Source organism: Pavona decussata, unplaced genomic scaffold (assembly GCF_977016875.1).
Source record: "Pavona decussata unplaced genomic scaffold, jaPavDecu1.1 SCAFFOLD_214, whole genome shotgun sequence".
NCBI classification, from domain to species: Eukaryota; Metazoa; Cnidaria; class Anthozoa; order Scleractinia; family Agariciidae; genus Pavona; species Pavona decussata.
This window is the reverse complement of record NW_028145619.1, coordinates 1,022,170-1,040,573: the sequence shown is the minus strand read 5'-3', so window position 1 is coordinate 1,040,573 and position 18,404 is coordinate 1,022,170. Positions and strand designations below refer to the sequence as shown.

The window sequence follows — 18,404 nt, the reverse complement described above, 5'->3', positions numbered from 1 at the left end:
TCACAAGGCAACAGAACCAAGAAATTAACAGTTTTATCCGCTGACGGATGGTAAACTTTATGAAAGTTGATTTCCAAGCCAGATTATCTAAAACAAAATGGGCATTGTTTAGACGAAGCCGTATTTTTTTTATGAAACATTTGAGATCGCTACACCTGTTAATTAAATCAGCGATGTGTGCAAGTGAGTAAATTATCACGTGCAGTGAAAATTGAAATTTTTAATTCGAAAATACCTTTTATTTGCGCTTGATCTGGTTCGAGAATCAATTTAAATAAAGTTTACCTTCTCTAAGCGAGGTGAAATTCTTAGTTTCTTGCCGGGTTACCTTGGAATCTTGTCAGAATTCAAATTAATTTCAACGGCTTTTGTTTGATTGACGTCCACCAAAGCGCAACTTTATCCGACTCTTTTGAATGCCGTAGGTCGCGTGTTACTGGTAACAACTGTAATAGGAAAAACCTACTACTATTTCTTGTTTCCAATAAAAAATTAACTTAACCTTCCAGGATTACACTCAATAATGAACTTATTTTCAGGAGAAATGTGACCTCAGTTTGTTAAAAAAGAGAAAGAAGTCCATAGAAGTCCAAATTAATTACTGAATATACAGGATCGGGCCAAGTAACAAAAAAAAGGAAAGATAAATTAATTAATAATAATAATAATAACAATATAATAATAATAATAATAATAATAATAATAATAATAACAATAACAATAATGATAATGATAATGATAATGATAATGATAATGATAATGATAATGATGATGATAATAATAATAATAATAATAATAATAATAATAATAATAATAATAATAATATTTATCCAGGGAGCCCAATCGCCCTGGCGGTTTTCAGTGGGGCCCTGCAAATTAAAAATAAAATAAAAAATAAAATTACTTAAAATATGATTTCACAAGATCAAACGAATTTAAAAATAGCTAAACAATCATCATTCACAAACTTTTAAGCTTTGCCTTAAAAAGGGACAATGATTTGATGTTTTTAATATCATTGTCTAAGTTGTTCCAGTCCTTAGAGTCCTTCAATTCACTGAAATCACAAGTCCAGTCCACCCACACTTGAGCTGAGTAACCGCGTCTGTAGCTTCACTTCTGTATGTGATCGATGCTATCTCGTGTGCGAGTGGCAAAGAAGTAAAATTTCCTCTATTTGAAGGTAAGACAAACTATTTTCAGTGTTTCTCAAACCTAACTTATTTCTTAAGGTGTTAGGATCGATCGATAGAAACGGGCAAAGTGCGATTTCAACCGACAGATGATCGATAGAAAGTTTAGCCGTCATGTCCGTCGATGGGCGCCATTTTGAAAGTAGGGCATTTGGGAACATTCCGCGAGCTGTTTTTGTTGTCGTACAATTTTGGCAAAATCTGACTTGTAAAATATTCGCTTCCTGTAAGCTGAAAGCGACATTGCCACAGGGCTTACGATGAGTTTTGGTCAAACTGCACAAATTATTTGAAAGAACCATTCCTCGAACACTAATCAACTGATGAACATTACAACTACACGCTAATTGAAATGTGTCATTCAAAAATTGGTGACTCCGTTGGATTTTGTTGCCTGAAGGCTCTCTTTTGGGCATTCACTTCGGCAGCTGCCGACACTGTGGCAAATAATTTCAGTTTTTAGATGAGAACTTTAATACAGGAAGACCCTGAAGGAAATGCAAAAGACTCAAACAATAGCCAAACTAAGCGGTCTTGAGCAGCGAAGTTGTGAGCATATCCTTTTGTTCTTGGTACAGTGTATGTGAAGGAACTCCAAAGAATCACTGTGGAGTAAGAACTTTTGAAAAGAGATCCTACATGTGGTATTCATTGAATGAAACGTTTTTCTCGAACAAGTCAAATTTTAGTTTTTTAAAAATATATAATTATATTTTAGTTAAAAACCTGATTTGTGATTTTGAACACAACCCTCTGTGACTTGAGCCTACGGCTAAAGCATGAGAATATACCTTTTGTATACAGCAATTGTTTAACTTTTTCACTGAAAAGGGAGAATGTGTAATGGATTGCTGTCACTGGATGAGATTCCATTCAGTGAACAGGGTTTGTTTATTGTCTATTTCTTAATTTGCATTACAAGTGATTGCTTTTAAATATATCGATCCTGAAGCAGTGCATGGTGAGTCAATGTTAGGATGATGATTAATTTCCCTAGCTTCCTCTGGCTACTTCCACGGGCAAGCTTTCAGTTTTTCCGAGACAATAACAGGAAACAAAAGTGGTTCAAAATTAGATCCAGTAGAAATTCTACAACAAAAACATATCTCACTCACTTCAAAGGGTTTATGACCTTTGGTAACATGCTGCATCCTCAGCAATTTTTTTACATTAGTACTTAGGGAGAACAATAGCTTAAATATATGAATACCTAAAGACCCCAAAATTTGGGGTACGGACTTAAATTGTGACATTGTAATAAGGTTGATTTATAGGACATTAAACTCATCACCAATAGATGAGCTTGGGAGTTGGTGCCTTTGAAGTTGGTGGAGCCGGGCAATGCTCTAGCATGAGGAGGAGGTATCCATGGCAACCCTGCGAGCGGCCCCCACCAAGCACCGTCACACTGAACAGTTCAGTGGAATACTTACCGACCCAATACTTACCTAGCCCCCACCGAGAGGGAGGGATGGGATGGGAAAAAACAAAGCACAAACTGGCACGCAAACAGCAAGCAATTGAGACAACACTTTGCGAAGAACTGCAAGCAAGCAACTGCGTATAAAAGTCACGAGGTGCCCCTGCTAGAGACATCGGGCTACCCCTAATATAGTTGGGGAAAACAGCTGACCAGCATTGCTTCGAGGTTAACTTTGCCTAAATTACATTTAGCCACATTAAAATCGGCTGAAATATCAGGTGTAATAACCAGCCCATTAATTTTTGCGTGATTTTATTGGCTAGTTTACCTCACATGGTGCAAATTCACAGGACAGTTATCACGCAATAACCCCTGCCTGCATCAACATTTGCCCACCTATTATTTCTATTGAAAAGAAACAAAGCCAGGGGAAAAAAGCCATGTCAAAAGTTTCACCTTGTCATCTCGTTTTGTAGATGTCCAGGCATGTTTACAGCAAAAAGCTGGTTGCAAAGGCTGTTGCGGAAAGTACAAAAATGTCAACAAAACATGCTGTCAACGTTTTTGAAGGTGTAGAAAGTTACAAGTAGACTTTCAGTTCAGTCCTACGCAAACTGAGTCAGTCTGTCAAGTTTTGGTCCAATCATGCTTAGGTCAATTGCGTACGTCAGCCATAGATCAGCACTGGCTTTTTTACGAGCGGTTTTCGCTCGATATAAAAATTAATGGGAGGGTTATAAAATAAATAAACCCCTTTCTGGCTTGCTGGTATGTCCGCTGATAATGTCTGCGGCTGAGAGATTATCCGAAAAATGAATATTTGGCCCAGAGAAGCGAAGTAATAAGACATAAGTAATAACGGAGAACAATAGCTTGAATATATGAATACCTAATGGCCCCAAAATTTGTGTTGTGACTTTAATTGTCGTGACATTGTAATGAGGTTGATTTATAGGACATAAAAACAGCTGAAATATCAGGTGATATTTTCTTGAGTGAAGAACAAACTGGTAACATTCTTATTGATTTTCCAATAGAACGTTGAAGAACTGGAAAAACCGCACCATTTGCAAGTTGTCATTTGTTGTAAGTAATATAATTGTGTGATTTATTCACTCATATAATTCTATCTCTAAGTTAGTACTTGTGTGGTGATTGGTCAATTTTGTGAGCTGTATTTCACTGTATCGCCTGCTAAATTTGGAAGTTTCTTTACTTGTGCACCCGATTAACCTCAGAGATATGATACATATCTTACAAACCTCATTTTCTCTGTCTGTGCTGTAAGTTACAGATCCTCATTTTTTCCCCGTTGATTTATCAGGGAAAAACTCGGTCTGTAACTTACAGTACGGACATTGAAATTGGTTGGTTAGAGGTGTACATGAGAAGATTGTATATAAATCTGTTTATTGACAAGTATTTACTTGATTTGCCAGCTAGTTCAACATAAGCTTGTGTATTTTTCTATTTTCTTTCCTGCCCTGACCACTTTTGAATATTCTTTATAGTCTTTCTACTGCTGGGACTATAGAATTTGTATGTATGTATGTATGATTTCACCTTGAACATCACAGCTAATAATATTTTCAACATTTAAACAGAACAATATTTGGATTTTTAATAAAAGCTGGATTATTGTTAAAATAAGTGGGTTAATGCATGGCGTTTCTCCATTAAAACAGTGATAAAACTTAAAAACTATAATGCTTGACTCATTTTAGTGAGATACCCACACTAAAAAGAGCTCAAGTAATGTGAGTTATCCAGCATGGCACATGCAGTGCTTTTGATTTTGTGGTAGTTATATAATATTACACCTGAACTTTGGCGGATTTACCGTAGCAATACTTTATATTTTTCTTCGTTGTCTTCAAGGAATAGGGGAGTCATTTTAGCTTTAGCAATATTGGAACACCACATTTTGAAATTTTATTTTTAAACCAGCATAAATTGTGGTCATAATTTGTCCAATATTTGATCAGCTGAGTGGAGGCCAGTTTTCTTTGATTTTTTTCTCTCAGAATTGTTTTGAAGGATTTGATCTCATAATTATTTTTCTCATCTAGCAGTCTAGTCCTTAACTGAGTGTTAGGAATTGTTTGTGAGGTCATGCTGAGCATGTCTACTGGTACCATAAACACAGGCCTATAGGGTGCACTCACAGATAAACTTTTGAAGCTTGGGTTTTGGAGAAAAAAAGTTTTTTTTTTAACAAATAAAATGAGGTAATGAGGAAGACTAGTTCAAAGTTTTGCTGTAACATTTTGTTAAGTCATTTATCGATTGTTTGACCATTTTTAAATTTAACAAAATAAAACTTCAAATTTTCCTCTTAAAACAGTGTAAAAAGGCAAGTATACCGCCTTGAGCATGTGATGCATGTTTTTGATACTTTTCAAGGCTGCTGCTTAAGACAAAATTAAGGGAGCCCTTTGGGCTCCAAAATTGAAAGTTTCGAGCCCAAACCAGATTGTTGGGAGTCTAAAGAATAAACTTCAGGACCTGATTTGAACACAATAATATCATGCTAGAACCAAGTCTGAAATAGACTGCTTTATGTCATAGCTGTGTTTACAGAGGAAAGGTGACTGTTGTAAGTAAAGCAGCAATGCAGAAATTTGTAGGGCTTGTTTAATTGTTGATGATACAAACACTGGAAGCAGAAGAAAAGTCTATATAATTGATTCAGTTATTTGTATTGTTATTCAAAGGTCATTAAAGGGTTCACGTGCACCTTAATGAAAGGACTAAAACTGTGGGCCCCAAAATTATGTCAAGCACAAAATATGTAACGCCTAGCGTAGGTATGGTTTTACGTAATGTAAAATTTATTTTAGTCTTTTATGTAGGTATATATACAGGTCACTTATGTTGTATTGTAAAACTCTCTGACGAAGTGTGCGTTAGTCACACGAAACGCGTAGGAGAAAATAAATCGTTTTACAACTGTAAGAGTTCGCAGACGTGCTGCTCACTAGCTTTATCTAAAAAACTTTCTTAAAAAAAAATTAAGCATTACTTTGCATGGCTTAGCATTAAGAAATTCAATACCCTTTCTATAGAATAGAAAGAACAGTGGTGGTATTCTTTGCTAACCGTAAGGCACAGAGAAATTGCATTAATCAAGCAGTTTCCATATCTGACTACTCCACAAGCGATCAGGGCCGGGTTGTTCGAAAACTGATTAACGCTAATCTAGGATTAAAAGTTAATCGAGGCTTTCATCGTCACTTTCAACAATTTCAGGAGGTCCTTCTTCAATTCCTTGGGTCTCAGGAAGGGCTGGTCCAGTTAAAATTGACAATACGATTCTAATCTGGAACATCAGGTTAAGCCTTAAGTGGGACTTTTTCTAAATTTGCTTCATGTATATTTATATCTATATTAAATTATATTGTATTATATTTTGCCAGACATATTTCTGACTAAATTATGGCCATGCAACTGCACAACCCATAATTTTTCTATTCCATGTGTGGGAGCTAAATCTCAGACCTAGTCTTCAACTCCTTACAAGACTTCCAAGGAATCACAAAGGTCTTCACAGCTTAATGCTCCTTTCGCTAAGTTTTGGAAAACTCATTAGCTGAAATTTTTGCCAACTATAAACAACAGTTTCTTTGGTTAAATTTCAGCAAATGAATCCCAATTAACAAAGCAACTGATGTCTACTAGGCAAACTTTAGCTGGCCTGTGCAGGCTACTTGATCAGGAATCTGGTCGCCCACGCTCGCGACTAAGGCACCCCTGGCGACAGGGGGCCTTTAGGCAGCAACCCTCCCTTTTACAGGGTGTTTCGAAAACGAAAACCTCTAAAACGAAGACAGTAAGACCCTAAGACCCCGAAAACTCGAAAACGAAGACCCCCAAAATTTCCAAGTATAAGTACAAAAAAATAAAATAGCAAAAAATACATTATTTCATACCTCAAGTGAAATTTAATTCCTTCCTGTGGTCCTACCATGGTTATCCACCATCTTTAGCTGAGCAGCTGCGTTTCTTGGAATACTGACCGGAAGTGTGTTTCCCGCTCCACTGGACCGGAAGTGCGTTTCCAAACGTCTCAGTTGCGCTGCTGGGTTTTTATTTAGTAACCAACTAGCAAAAGAAACGAGTGTTAAATCCCTCCTTCTCGGAACTACAACCACGTGATCGTGAGAGCAAAATAAATGAAGCCAAGGCTTTATACTATGAAAGTTGCTGTAATGATTTTGAAGTTCTTCAATCCTGAGTGTCGATTCCTATTTTTGACTAAATTCATCAGCTTCCCTGTAAAATAGGCCTTATTACGGTTTTCGACGCCATTTTGACGAGTAGGCAAACAGGCTTAAAATAACAGTGTTTGTATGGAATCCGATGTCAAATAATTTTCATAAAACATCGCTTCTGAAAAATTCATGAATTGGAACCTTTCAGCAATAGTAAAAGGATTTCAAGAAAAAAAATTGGAGGGATGTAAGATGTGCCAGAAAGCGTCCAGTAGTGTTTTAACATTTCCATACATTTCCCTGTAATTTTTCCCACGAACTTTGGCTTCGTAACAGTTCACGGCTGGTTTGCCTTAGAGGTAAATGTATGGATGTACTCGGGATTGAAGAACCTCAAAATCATATAGCAACTTTCACAAAGAAAGCCTAGGCTTCATTTCTTTTGCTCTCAAGATCGCGTGGTTGTAATTCCCAGAAGGAGGGATTTAACAGTCGCTTCTTTGTAGTTGGTAATTAAATAAAAACCCAGCAGTGCAACTGAGACGTTCGGAAACGCGTTTCCGGTCCAGTGGAGCGGGAAACACACACTTCCGGTCAGTATAACAAGAAACGCGGCTGCTCAGCTCAAGATGGCGGATAACCATGGTAGGACCACAGGAAGGAATTAAGAGCGGCTTTCCACAAATGTCGACCAAGTGGTGGCACAAGTCAAAAAATCGATTTCGTTCATATTTTGCTCATAGGTAGTCCCTAGTGAGAAACAAACTGAGCTGTAGTTAGTTTTTCAAAATACCGCTTCCTTTCGAGTAAATATGCCCAAAACGATTTTGTCTCAGTTGAGCTCAAAGTCCGCTTTCGACGGGATGGAATTTTCCTTAACTTTCGACGGCTGGCGTATCAATCCGCAGACTGTTAGTAACCTTCAAATGACACTTATTGCTTTATTAGGTCTTCCTTAGGTCATCTTTATTAGGTCATTTAAAACCTAAGTTACTTCTACGCCCGAAATAGGTTTAGAAGAACATGCTATAAATGCAAATTTTCAACAACCACATTTTAGCACTAAAACATTGCCAATTTTACCCATGGGCGATAACTTAGATTTCCCTATAATGACTTTCTATGGCTTCACTGTATACCTATTTATCATAATATAAAAACAAAGCTCTGGGTAAATGAAAATAAATGACCGCTTACGGCTAGGCTTCAGATTTATCAGCACTTCTTGAGATTTGGCGATCGAAGCGCAAAAAAGATGGCGTGACAGACTGTCACGGGTACAAATAGTTTTTCTTATTAAAAAGAATGAAGCAACATTTTTAAAAGGAAGCATTTTTCATTCGCAGTAGAAAAATTTGGATCGAAAGTTTGGTAGCGTTACTGACCAATATATATTGCGGCTGCTTTTTATAGATGGAAATTCCAGAGTATCCGTTCGCTCTGATGCGGAGTCCAATGCGTTATTGTGGCTGAATATTATTTTGTTAAAACAAATAATTGGAAAATTTCTTTTCCTCTTTCTTTATCACTGCCATGGATAAATTAAACTAGAAATAGGGTAAACGCAGCAGATTTGAACTACATTAATCTGATTAAAAGTTTCGACTGTTATATTAAACTGCATCGTTAGCGTGAAATATACGTGAGAAAGAACACGCACACACAACGACAACAACAAAAAAACAAGACAGAATTCTGAACGTTTCTAAAGGGAAAAAGTAATAACGATAAAAACCGTAACAAATTTAATGAAACCAAGATAGTGGTCAATACTCGTGTTATTAATAATGTTATTTTGCTGTGCTTTTTGATCCTGAAATATTCTTTGTGTGAAGATGGACGTAATTAACTAATTAGATTTTTGAACGTCGCAGTTTTGGACCTATGAATAAATTGAATTATTATAACACCAGAGAAACGGTCAGGAACTGTAAACAAAACGGCGAACATGGAAGTTTGCTGTTCTTTTAAGTCGATAGTTGGTGGGCCATGTTCGTGTACTCGCAGAGACAGAACAAGGTCCAGCGAGATGGTACCTCTGCTGTCCTGAGTGTCTCCTGTACAAAGAATATTGACCAGCACAAGTCATGTTATGGTTTTCAAGATGTAGGGAACGAGGGCCATGTTTTCAACGCCAGAAAACATCAAGACAATGACGATTTGGGCTTAGCTGTTGAGAAACATTTATCACCAAAGACACTTATCGGGCCCGGTAAGTTACCAGGACTTTCGAGAAACGGCCCCCGGGGCTTATAAGCCGCGGCAGTTTACGGTACTCCTGGATAAATTGGAGAGAAGGTAGACACAGAAATACCAAATGTAGGAGCCGTAGCATGTCCTTATTGCTACTTCGGCTTCGGCCTTTTGTTAATGAAGTCCCACACCTGATAAAGAGGAAAGGACTTCTTTCTGGAGAGAAACGGAAAGGGAACTAAAACAGAGCATTGTGTCAATGATTTAACTTTGTTGGTCTTCGAATATAATGTGCCCGTTTCTGATTATTTATTCTGCGTGTGAAAGTATGGAAGCAAACGGACATTAGTTACGAAAACTAGTCCCTTAAAAGCGTCTGTATGCCCATTGAAACATACATTGAGACATTGCGGAAACATATAAATCTTTATGGTGACACTTCCCGTTCATGGTTGTCACGCAACAGTGTAGCTTGCGAGTTGTTTATTTAAAAAAAAATGTTTATTAATTCGTAAACTGGATTGCTTTGTTACTCAGAAGGTAAGAGTACAGAAATAACCCTAGTGTGGGTTAATGAAGAATTCGATGCTAAATTCTTGTTAAAGCGTGCATGAAATGATCATCAAATACTGAAAACCTCGTCGTCGACACACTAATATCTTGTATCAAGCGGGAATAGATGAAGAAGATGGCCAAAACTTATGTTTGGGTTTTCAGTAAGGTATTAGCTTAGTTTCCTTTGTGTCTCAAATTTTGATTCTCTTTTCGCTTTCGCGGTTCGCGGTCACCGGCTATGTCACGCCATTGTTTACAATGCGAATACGAGATTTTCGACTGGGTAGTTGTTAAATTCGAGGCCCTGCGGGTCACTTAAAATAATTTACCCAAAGTTTTGTTTTGATGTTAGGATTGACAAGTACACAGTGAAGCCATAGAAAGGCATTTTATGATAATCTTAGTTATCGCCCATGGGTAAAATTGCCGGTATTTCAGTTCGAAAATTTGGTTGTTAAAAATTTGCATTTATAGCATGTTGTTCTAGATCTGTTTCGGGCATAAAAGTAACCTAAGTTTTGAATGTTTTTCTGTAGAACAGGAGATGAAGACCTAGAAAAGCAATAGCTGTTATTTCATGATCCGTGACTGGCTGTGGATTGATACGCGGCCGGCCAAAGTTAAGGAAAATTCCGCCCGACCGGAAGCGAATTTTGAACTCAACTGAACTGAAAATCGTTTTTCGCTTGTTTACGCGTAAGGAAGCCGTATTTGGAAAAACTAACTACAGCCCGTTTTGTTTCTTACTAAGGCCTACCTATGAGCAAAATATGAGCTAAATCGATTTTTTGACTTGTGCCACCAAAAGTTGATTTCGGTCGATATTTGTGGAAAGTCGCTCTTAAATTTCACTTGAGGTATAAATTAATGTATTTTTATGATATTTTATTTTTTTGTACTTACACTCGGAAATTTTGGGGTTCTCCGTTTTCGAGTTTTCGGGGTCTTAGGGTCTTCGTTTTAGAGGTCTTCTTTTCTTTTACAGGCACATTGTCATTGAAGGCGGTTTTTTGATGGAGTCGTTGATTTCCAAGATGCAATGAGTAACATTTTTACATTCACAAAGCTTAGTAAACAGGCATTCCAATAGAGGGAGGGCTGAACATGAGGATTGTGTCCCATGGATGGCGTTTGTGATGCAGCTCTTTAGGAATGATGTCTGCAACAAAAGTGACTTCTTTAGTGGCCAGCAAAAGAATGACCAATTCTCGTCTTATTGATAGTTTCTTGTGGTATACGCAGCACTGTCTTTAGCTAAAATGGTCTTTGTTTCTTCTAAAAGTACTGAACATTGCACATAAATATAACCCTTTGCAGATGTACTCGCAGATAAGCTACATCCCCAATTCTGAGAAAAAAATTTTAGGGAAAAACGTGCAGCTTGTACGCTGGTGTTTGCGGTACTTTTCTTTTGCTGAAAATATCCGCAGGCAGGGCATGCTGGATTCTGACAATTATACATGTAGGTGATACAAATTTTTATTTAAATATGCTGGGTAAATAAGTGTGGATGGATGTCTTATTCACTGTACATGTACATAACATAAGACTTGTTCAAGAGTTTGAATTACGTTGAATGATCTAATAGACGCCCCCTCTCAAATAAACGCCTTGGTCTAATAAACACCTCCCCCCCCCCCCCCCCCAACACGCTGTGAAGTTTGTATTAGATGCCCTCTTCTGATAAAATCCCCATGTCTAATAGATGCTCCCATGGCAATTACTCAAAAATACTAGGAAATAGTCAAATACAGCAAAATCAGTCAATATTCTTGAGTTTCTTGCTTCATTGTGGAATGGGTGTTGACAGCCTGGTCACGACTCTCGACAGATATGATTGCTGAATCATTCAAGTCCTGTTCGTTGAATCTCACAGTTGATGGCTCTCAACATTCAGAAATTCATTGCTTCAAGAAAGGTCAACTGTGTAAAGCAGGAGCGGACCAGTAAGAGGCACAACTTTCCATGCTGAATTAGCCAAACCTCCCAAACCCTATCCAAGTCATTACTGACTCGGACATCAAAGAGGCTAACGATGACAAGACAACGACCCTGAAAGAGGATTCTGACATCAACATTGAGATTTGAAATAAGGATATGGATCTCTAGACGGCCAAGGTGTACCAATGGATGGACTGGATTGGATAGTCTGCTATTTTCGAACTTTCTTGATATTCAGTTTTGCCAAAAGCATATTAGTTCCGTTGAGCTTGTTACAGTTATGAGTATAAACGCCTCCTATCTATTAAACTCCGGTCCCCACACCCCCGTGCCTCACCCTTGAACCCCTAAAATTGAGTAGACGCCCCAGGTGTCTATAAGATCATTTGCAGTAATTGTAACATAGATTTGACTGCAAATATATGTGGTCTAAAATTCAAAACAAGCAAAGGCTAAACTGCAGCAATTATCTCGTTTACGAGGACTGTTAAATAGGATGAGATTGCAGAAACTGAAAGTATTTTTAAGTAATGGAGTGTTAACGAGTGTGGGAGATTATTTTCTTTCTAACATTATTATTACATGTGATGTCTGAGCATCTTCCCTTCAAACTACTTTCCAGTATCAGCAAATCTTACCAGCCTCTCAGTACAATATGAAACAGTGTTTATCATGGTAACTTAATTCATGGCTATAGGCCAATAAATTTTGTATAAAAATGAAGTGGTGTTTAGTCCCAAACAGTGTCCTTATCAGGGTTTGAATATATTTCCAAAACTTTGTAACATTTTTATTATTTCGTTTCAGAGCTTAAGAAGGGTAAATTGAATGTGAAAAGGTTATTCATGGATAAGAGACAAGCAGACAATCATGGGACACTTAAAAGAGTCCATATTGGAGGGAAACATGAGTGCAAACAGTGTGGCAAGTGTTTTAGTCAAGCAAGAGACTTAAGGAGACATGAAACAGTCCATACTGGGGAGAAACCTTATGAATGCAAACAGTGTGGCAAGTGTTTTAATCAAGCAGGAACTCTAATGAAACATGAAAGAGTCCATACTGGCGAGAAGCCTTATAAATGCAAACAGTGTGGCAAGTGTTTTAGCCAAGCAGGAGACTTAAGGATACATCAAAGAGTCCATACTGGGGAGAAGCCTTATGAATGTAAACAGTGTGGCAAGTCTTTTAGTCAAGTAGGGCATCTAAGGACACATGAAAGAGTCCATACTGGAGAGAAGCCTTACGAATGCAAACAGTGTGGCAAGTGTTTTAGCATAGCAGGGAACCTAAGAATGCATGAAAGAGTCCATACTAAAGAGAAGCCCTATGAATGCAAAGATTGTGGCAAGTGTTTTAGCCAAGCAAGAGACTTAAGGATACATGAAACAGTCCATACTGGGGAGAAACCTTATGAATGCAAACAGTGTGGCAGGTGTTTTAATCAAGCAGGAACTCTAAAGAAACATGAAAGAGTCCATACTGGGGAGAAACCTTATGAATGCAAACAGTGTGGCAAGTGTGTTAGCCAAGCAGGAGACTTAAGGACCCATGAAAGAGTTCATACTGGGGAGAAGCCTTATGAATGCAAACAGTGTGGCAAGTGTTTTAGCCAAGCAGGAGACTTAAAGAGACATGGAAGAGTCCACACTGGAGAGAAGCCTTATGAATGCAAACAGTGTGGCAAGTGTTTTAGCATAGCAGGGAACCTAAGAATGCATGAAAGAGTCCATACTGGAGAGAAGCCTTATGAATGCAAAGATTGTGGCAAGTGTTTTAGCCAAGCAGGAGACTTAAGGACACATGGAAGAGTCCACACTGGAGAGAAGCCTTATGGATGCAAACAGTGTGGCAAGTGTTTTAGCGAAGCAGGAGACTTAAGGACACATGAAAGAGTCCATACTGGGGAGAAGCTTTATGAATGCAAACAGTGTGGCAAGTGTTTTAGCCAAGCAGGAGACTTAAGGACACATGGAAGAGTCCACACTGGAGAGAAGCCTTATGAATGCAAACAGTGTGGCAAGTGTTTTAGCATAGCAGGGAACCTAAGAATGCATGAAAGAGTCCATACTGGAGAGAAGCCTTATGAATGCAAAGATTGTGGCAAGTGTTTTAGCCAAGCAGGAACTCTGAAGAAACATGAAAGAGTCCATACTGGGGAGAAGCCTTATGAATGCAAAGATTGTGGCAAGTGTTTTAGTCAAGCAGCAAACTTAAGGACACATGGAAGAGTCCATACTGGAGAGAAAGCTTCCAGATGCAAGCGGTACAGCAGCAGTTCTGGCCAATTTAGAAGTCTAAGGAGGCATAAAAATGCCCGCAAGGATGCTGCAAATTGTAGTAGAGATAACATACTAACAACACAAACCCCTATTTTGCAAAACCCTCAGTCAGACCATTGTCAAACACACGTCTGTTGGATTTGTCAGGAGGAGCTTAGCAGTGAGGCGCTTCTTCTTGAACACTATGAAAATCACATGACAAGTGTTTAGCTTTTCTACCAAAATGTTTTTCACATCTGTCTTTTTCGTGGTTGAGTGTAAGGTTGCAAAAATTTGGTTGTTAAGGAATCGCCACATTTGAATAGTGATAAAATAAGTGAGAGAATCATGAAGCTTTTAAAATTACAAAAGTTCAGTCAGGCCTCGCTTTAGAGACACCCGCTTGATATGGACACTTGTTATTTTGGTCTGAATATCGATACATTTCTCTGAAACTAACCCACTCATACAGACATCCTGTTTATACAAACACTATTTAACAGTTCTATAGGTATCCATGATAACAGGGTTTCATTAAACAGTTTTATCGCCAGCAACAGCTACAATGTCAATGGCTGAAAGAGGAGTGGAATCAGTGACACCCTTGATATGTGTTATCGGGACTGATACTTAAAGATTTCTTTCGCCCACCTTTTTTTAACACATGGAAAGTAAACAATGGAAAACTCTCGTGAGCTTAAAAGTAACTCAAATGCATGGAAATTACCCGTAATAATGAGGTGTCCCCATTCACCGGGTGTTTTGGGGGTATGTGTAAAGTTTATAAACGGATAAGAAATTGGAGGCCTGCTTTTCATGGAAGTAAGGTGATCAAGTCTTGCGTGGAACTCTGTATATAGTTTATGCTGTGAACAGTTTTTGTCTTTTTGAGTTTGGGAGGTAGATGGGAAATTATAAAACATGGATCAAGAATTTTTCACCAAGCGATTATTCCTGGAGGAAAAAGAGCCAAGACTGGACACTTCTCGGAATATTTTTCCGTTTAATGATATGAAAAGAGTTTTAAAGTATGTTTCGTTCAGGTTTTCTGCATGTAACAAGTTTTTTGTTTTATGTAAGCGTTGTTGTTTGTTAATATTCTATAGTAAGCAAAACCTAACCATGAATTAGTGCTTTATAATGGCTAATTGTTCGGTTTCTATTAATTTTAACGGTTTATTTGAAATCGTTCTGAGAAAAGACGCCCAATTTAACATCCTTTCTTGTTACTGTAATTGTTCACATTGTTAAATGGGTTTTGCTGTTATTGTTATTGACAAAGTAATTATTATTAAATATGGTGATTATGAACATCTCCAATAGAACAAAGCATATTTTCTCTTGGTGGGTAACAAAAGTACACGAATGCATTGATTGAATTGTAACGAGTAAAACCCAACTGAAGAGGGAGATCTGGAATGGCGCGAGGCAACAAATTTTGCGCAAGGCTCGAAATTACTTATGATCTGGAAGATTTCCACCCTCTATATTCCTCGCTGCTTCATTAATTTCATTTACTTTCATCTATTTCCGTTCTGTGTCTTGTCACGCAACGCTTCTCTAGTCGAGACACAGAACGGCTGCGAGGGAGACTAGTATTAATTATTATTATTATTACTTGAAAACAATTTAGTGTTCGCGCGTTGTGGAAAGCCCACAAATATGCCCTCTTAGGAGCCACAGAAGGAACTTTTCTTGTAGTCGGATTCTCACTGCCCGATTCCCAACTTAAAAATAGAAAGGAAAATTTGTCGTCGTTTGTTTACTTCCCCTTTCAATAAGAAAATTAAACGTGGTACTCTGCGTAAAAGAGACGACAAAGAAATGTATCAAAAAGTGAAGCTGGTGCAAAGTTATTGTTTTGATTACTAAATATACGGTTTTTTGACGTTCTTGTTGCATCTTGAACTTCCTATTCGGTTTGTTTTTTGAGTGATGGAGAGGAGGGAGGGTAGTTTTGTTTAACCAATTCGCTCGCCCTCAAGTGGTTAAGCCTTGCTACGGGCCATGTTGGAGAGGAAGCTACGCTTTGGGACATCCTAAACATACAAAAATTCAATGTAACTTTATGCAGCCGCTTTTTTTTTTTCAAATCACGGTTCCAGTGCTTAACTTGCTCTTAAACAAGGTGGATTTTGTACCATGTGACCGTTAGCTGGAAAGGGCCCATTGGCTTATTCCCTGTCCAAGGGTTTCTCGTTCACCCCCAGACCGAGGCCTACTAAGGAGTCTATTGACAGGAAATTTAAATACTAAATATTCTGTGTAAAAGAAAAGCAACCAAAACTCTGGAATTGCATGGCAATGACCCAGTTTTTTTATCGTAGTTGCGATGTTATTAGTATTATTATTATTATTGTTATTATTATTATTATTATTATTATTATAAATTTTTTCAACAAATAAAATCTTTCTTTATTATAATATTCCAAGCAAAATTGATATTTACAAGTTAAAAGTAGAAAAAAAGAGCTATTAAAACCTATTTACAATTCAATATTTAAAATTCATTTCGATTAAAAAAAAAAAAAAAAAAAAAGCGACTATTTCCAAGTACAACAGAGCTATTTTCAAGCACAATTTTTTAACAATAGTAAGACTAAAATTTTGATGAAATAAAAAAGTTGTTAAAAAGATCCTAAAATACTAATTTACAACGTCACGCCATCATTCACTTTCTAAAATTAGCGGAGACACGCTTGGCTAGCGTTTAAGCGGCAGTCATCAATGAAATCCCCAAATGGAATTTTGTGAAAAGGTGTCCTGGAGCCTCGTACGCATGTGTGTACCGACTTTAAAATCTCAAAAGAAAGCAATGTTCTAATCCAAGTGATAGTAATGTGATAAGGTTCCTCATTCTTTTCATTCTTTTTATTATTATTATTGTTATTATTATTATTATTATTATTATTATTATTATTATTATTATTATTATTATTATTATTATTATTATTAAAATTTATTAGCTGCAATTTTATTATTATCATATTTTTTAGTTCGCGGAATAACTACAACAACAATGTTCAGTTTGCATCAATACTAAACGTCACAAATTACAATAATTGAGAAAGGAAATTTCTGCGTGCAACAAAAGCCACCAAAAACTCTGGAATTATATGACAATGATCCAGTTATTCATTAATAAAATTTATTAGTTGCAATTTGTTATGATCATATTTTTTCTATTTCGCGGAACAACAATGGGCCTTTTGCACTGAGTGGTCACATGGTAAAAAATGCGCAAAAAAGAGGGACATCGAGAACAAAGGAAAGTCAAGACTGACAGGTTGCAATTCCTTTGTGTTCGAATCTACTGCATTCTTTTGCTATCCAGTATGGTGGATTTCGTAGATTGTGACCAGTTACTGCAAAAGGCCCATTTCCAGTTTGCATCGATACTAAATTTCATAAAGTACAATACTTGAAAAGCAAAATTTGGTCATTATAGAACACCCATAAAAAAGATGTGAAGAGTAGAAACTAATTAAACCACCAGCATTTCCATGTGCGGTAAAAAATTGAAACCAACGGATTGATTAAATAAAACAATTTCTATCTACAGCACTGACAACAAAGGATAATATCGTTATTTTAGCTCAAAAATATACAGTCAACTCCTTTTATTTCGGACACCCTTGGGACCGCGAGTAAGCATCCGTAATAACAAGAGTCCATATATAGTGGGTATTCATTTGAGGCAAACGCGTGTAATTTATTTTTGCCGGGGATTTACTTGCTGTCCGTAATCGACAAAGTGTCTGCTAGGCGCCGAAAGTTGACTGTATTTAGTTTCGTTGATCCATTCAAAATTCTTTAATACTTTTCTCAGCGCTAACGTTCTGTGTAGTATAAAAGCTATTACAAGTACGCCAATAATTTTTTTCTTCAATTCCCTTCAACCGCCAATCCACTATAAAATTTACTCACCCGGCCGTGGAACTGGCGACCACTGACTCACTCCTCAGATCCAATTCACTGAAATCGCAAGTCCAGTCCACCCACACTTGGCTGAGTAACCGGGCCTGAAGCTTCACTTACGCATGCAAGCTTGTGATCGATGCTACCTTTAGCCTGCAGTGCAGGCGTTTTTCATGGGCGAGCGCTGAATAATAAATTTAGTTCGCGTATTTGAGGGAGGCTGAGGGGGGGGGGGGGGGGGGACAGGAAATGAGAGCGAAAAAAAAAACGCCTGCCCGCATCGCCAAACGCCCCTATTTATAATTGCGCTTGATCAGTGCATTTCCGGCTTCATTCATCACAGCTTGTGCAGTCATGTCACGTACTTCGCGTGATCTAAGTTTCTACTTTGAAATCAAGCATGATAAAGTGAAAGTTGTCTCTGTCTCAAAATAAAAAGAATCATGAAAGAATAAAGCTACTGTGTGACGGTCAAATTAGTAAATTTAGTAAAGTTAATTTTCTGCGTTCGCTTTCAGAAGATTTACAAGTGTCACGCTGTGCGCCGCAAAGGTCAAATACAGAATATCAAGCACAGATCAGTTCAAAGTTTTATTCGGGGCTATGCGAATACAAACCTTTACCCGGTCCAACTGAACAGTATACCATTCCTCGAACACTGTTAGATTTGATTTTTCTGTAGGCTTAAATATACGGTGAGTTTTTTTGATTG

At 37.6% G+C, this 18,404-nt stretch overlaps 2 protein-coding genes across 2 annotated transcripts in view; one reads left to right on the top strand and one right to left on the bottom strand.

The window, feature by feature from the left end:
- Positions 1–18,404, bottom strand: part of LOC146460115 (uncharacterized) — a 457,503-nt gene that overhangs the window by 227,369 nt on the left and 211,730 nt on the right. The window lies entirely within an intron of this gene.
- On the top strand, positions 1,128–15,666 carry LOC146460132 (uncharacterized). The gene is made up of 3 exons (XM_085088392.1): positions 1,128–1,183; positions 3,654–3,702; positions 12,324–15,666. The coding sequence occupies exon 3, from the start codon at positions 12,362–12,364 to the stop codon at positions 14,003–14,005; it is 1,644 nt and encodes a 547-aa protein (XP_084944518.1). The 5' UTR covers positions 1,128–1,183; positions 3,654–3,702; positions 12,324–12,361; the 3' UTR covers positions 14,006–15,666.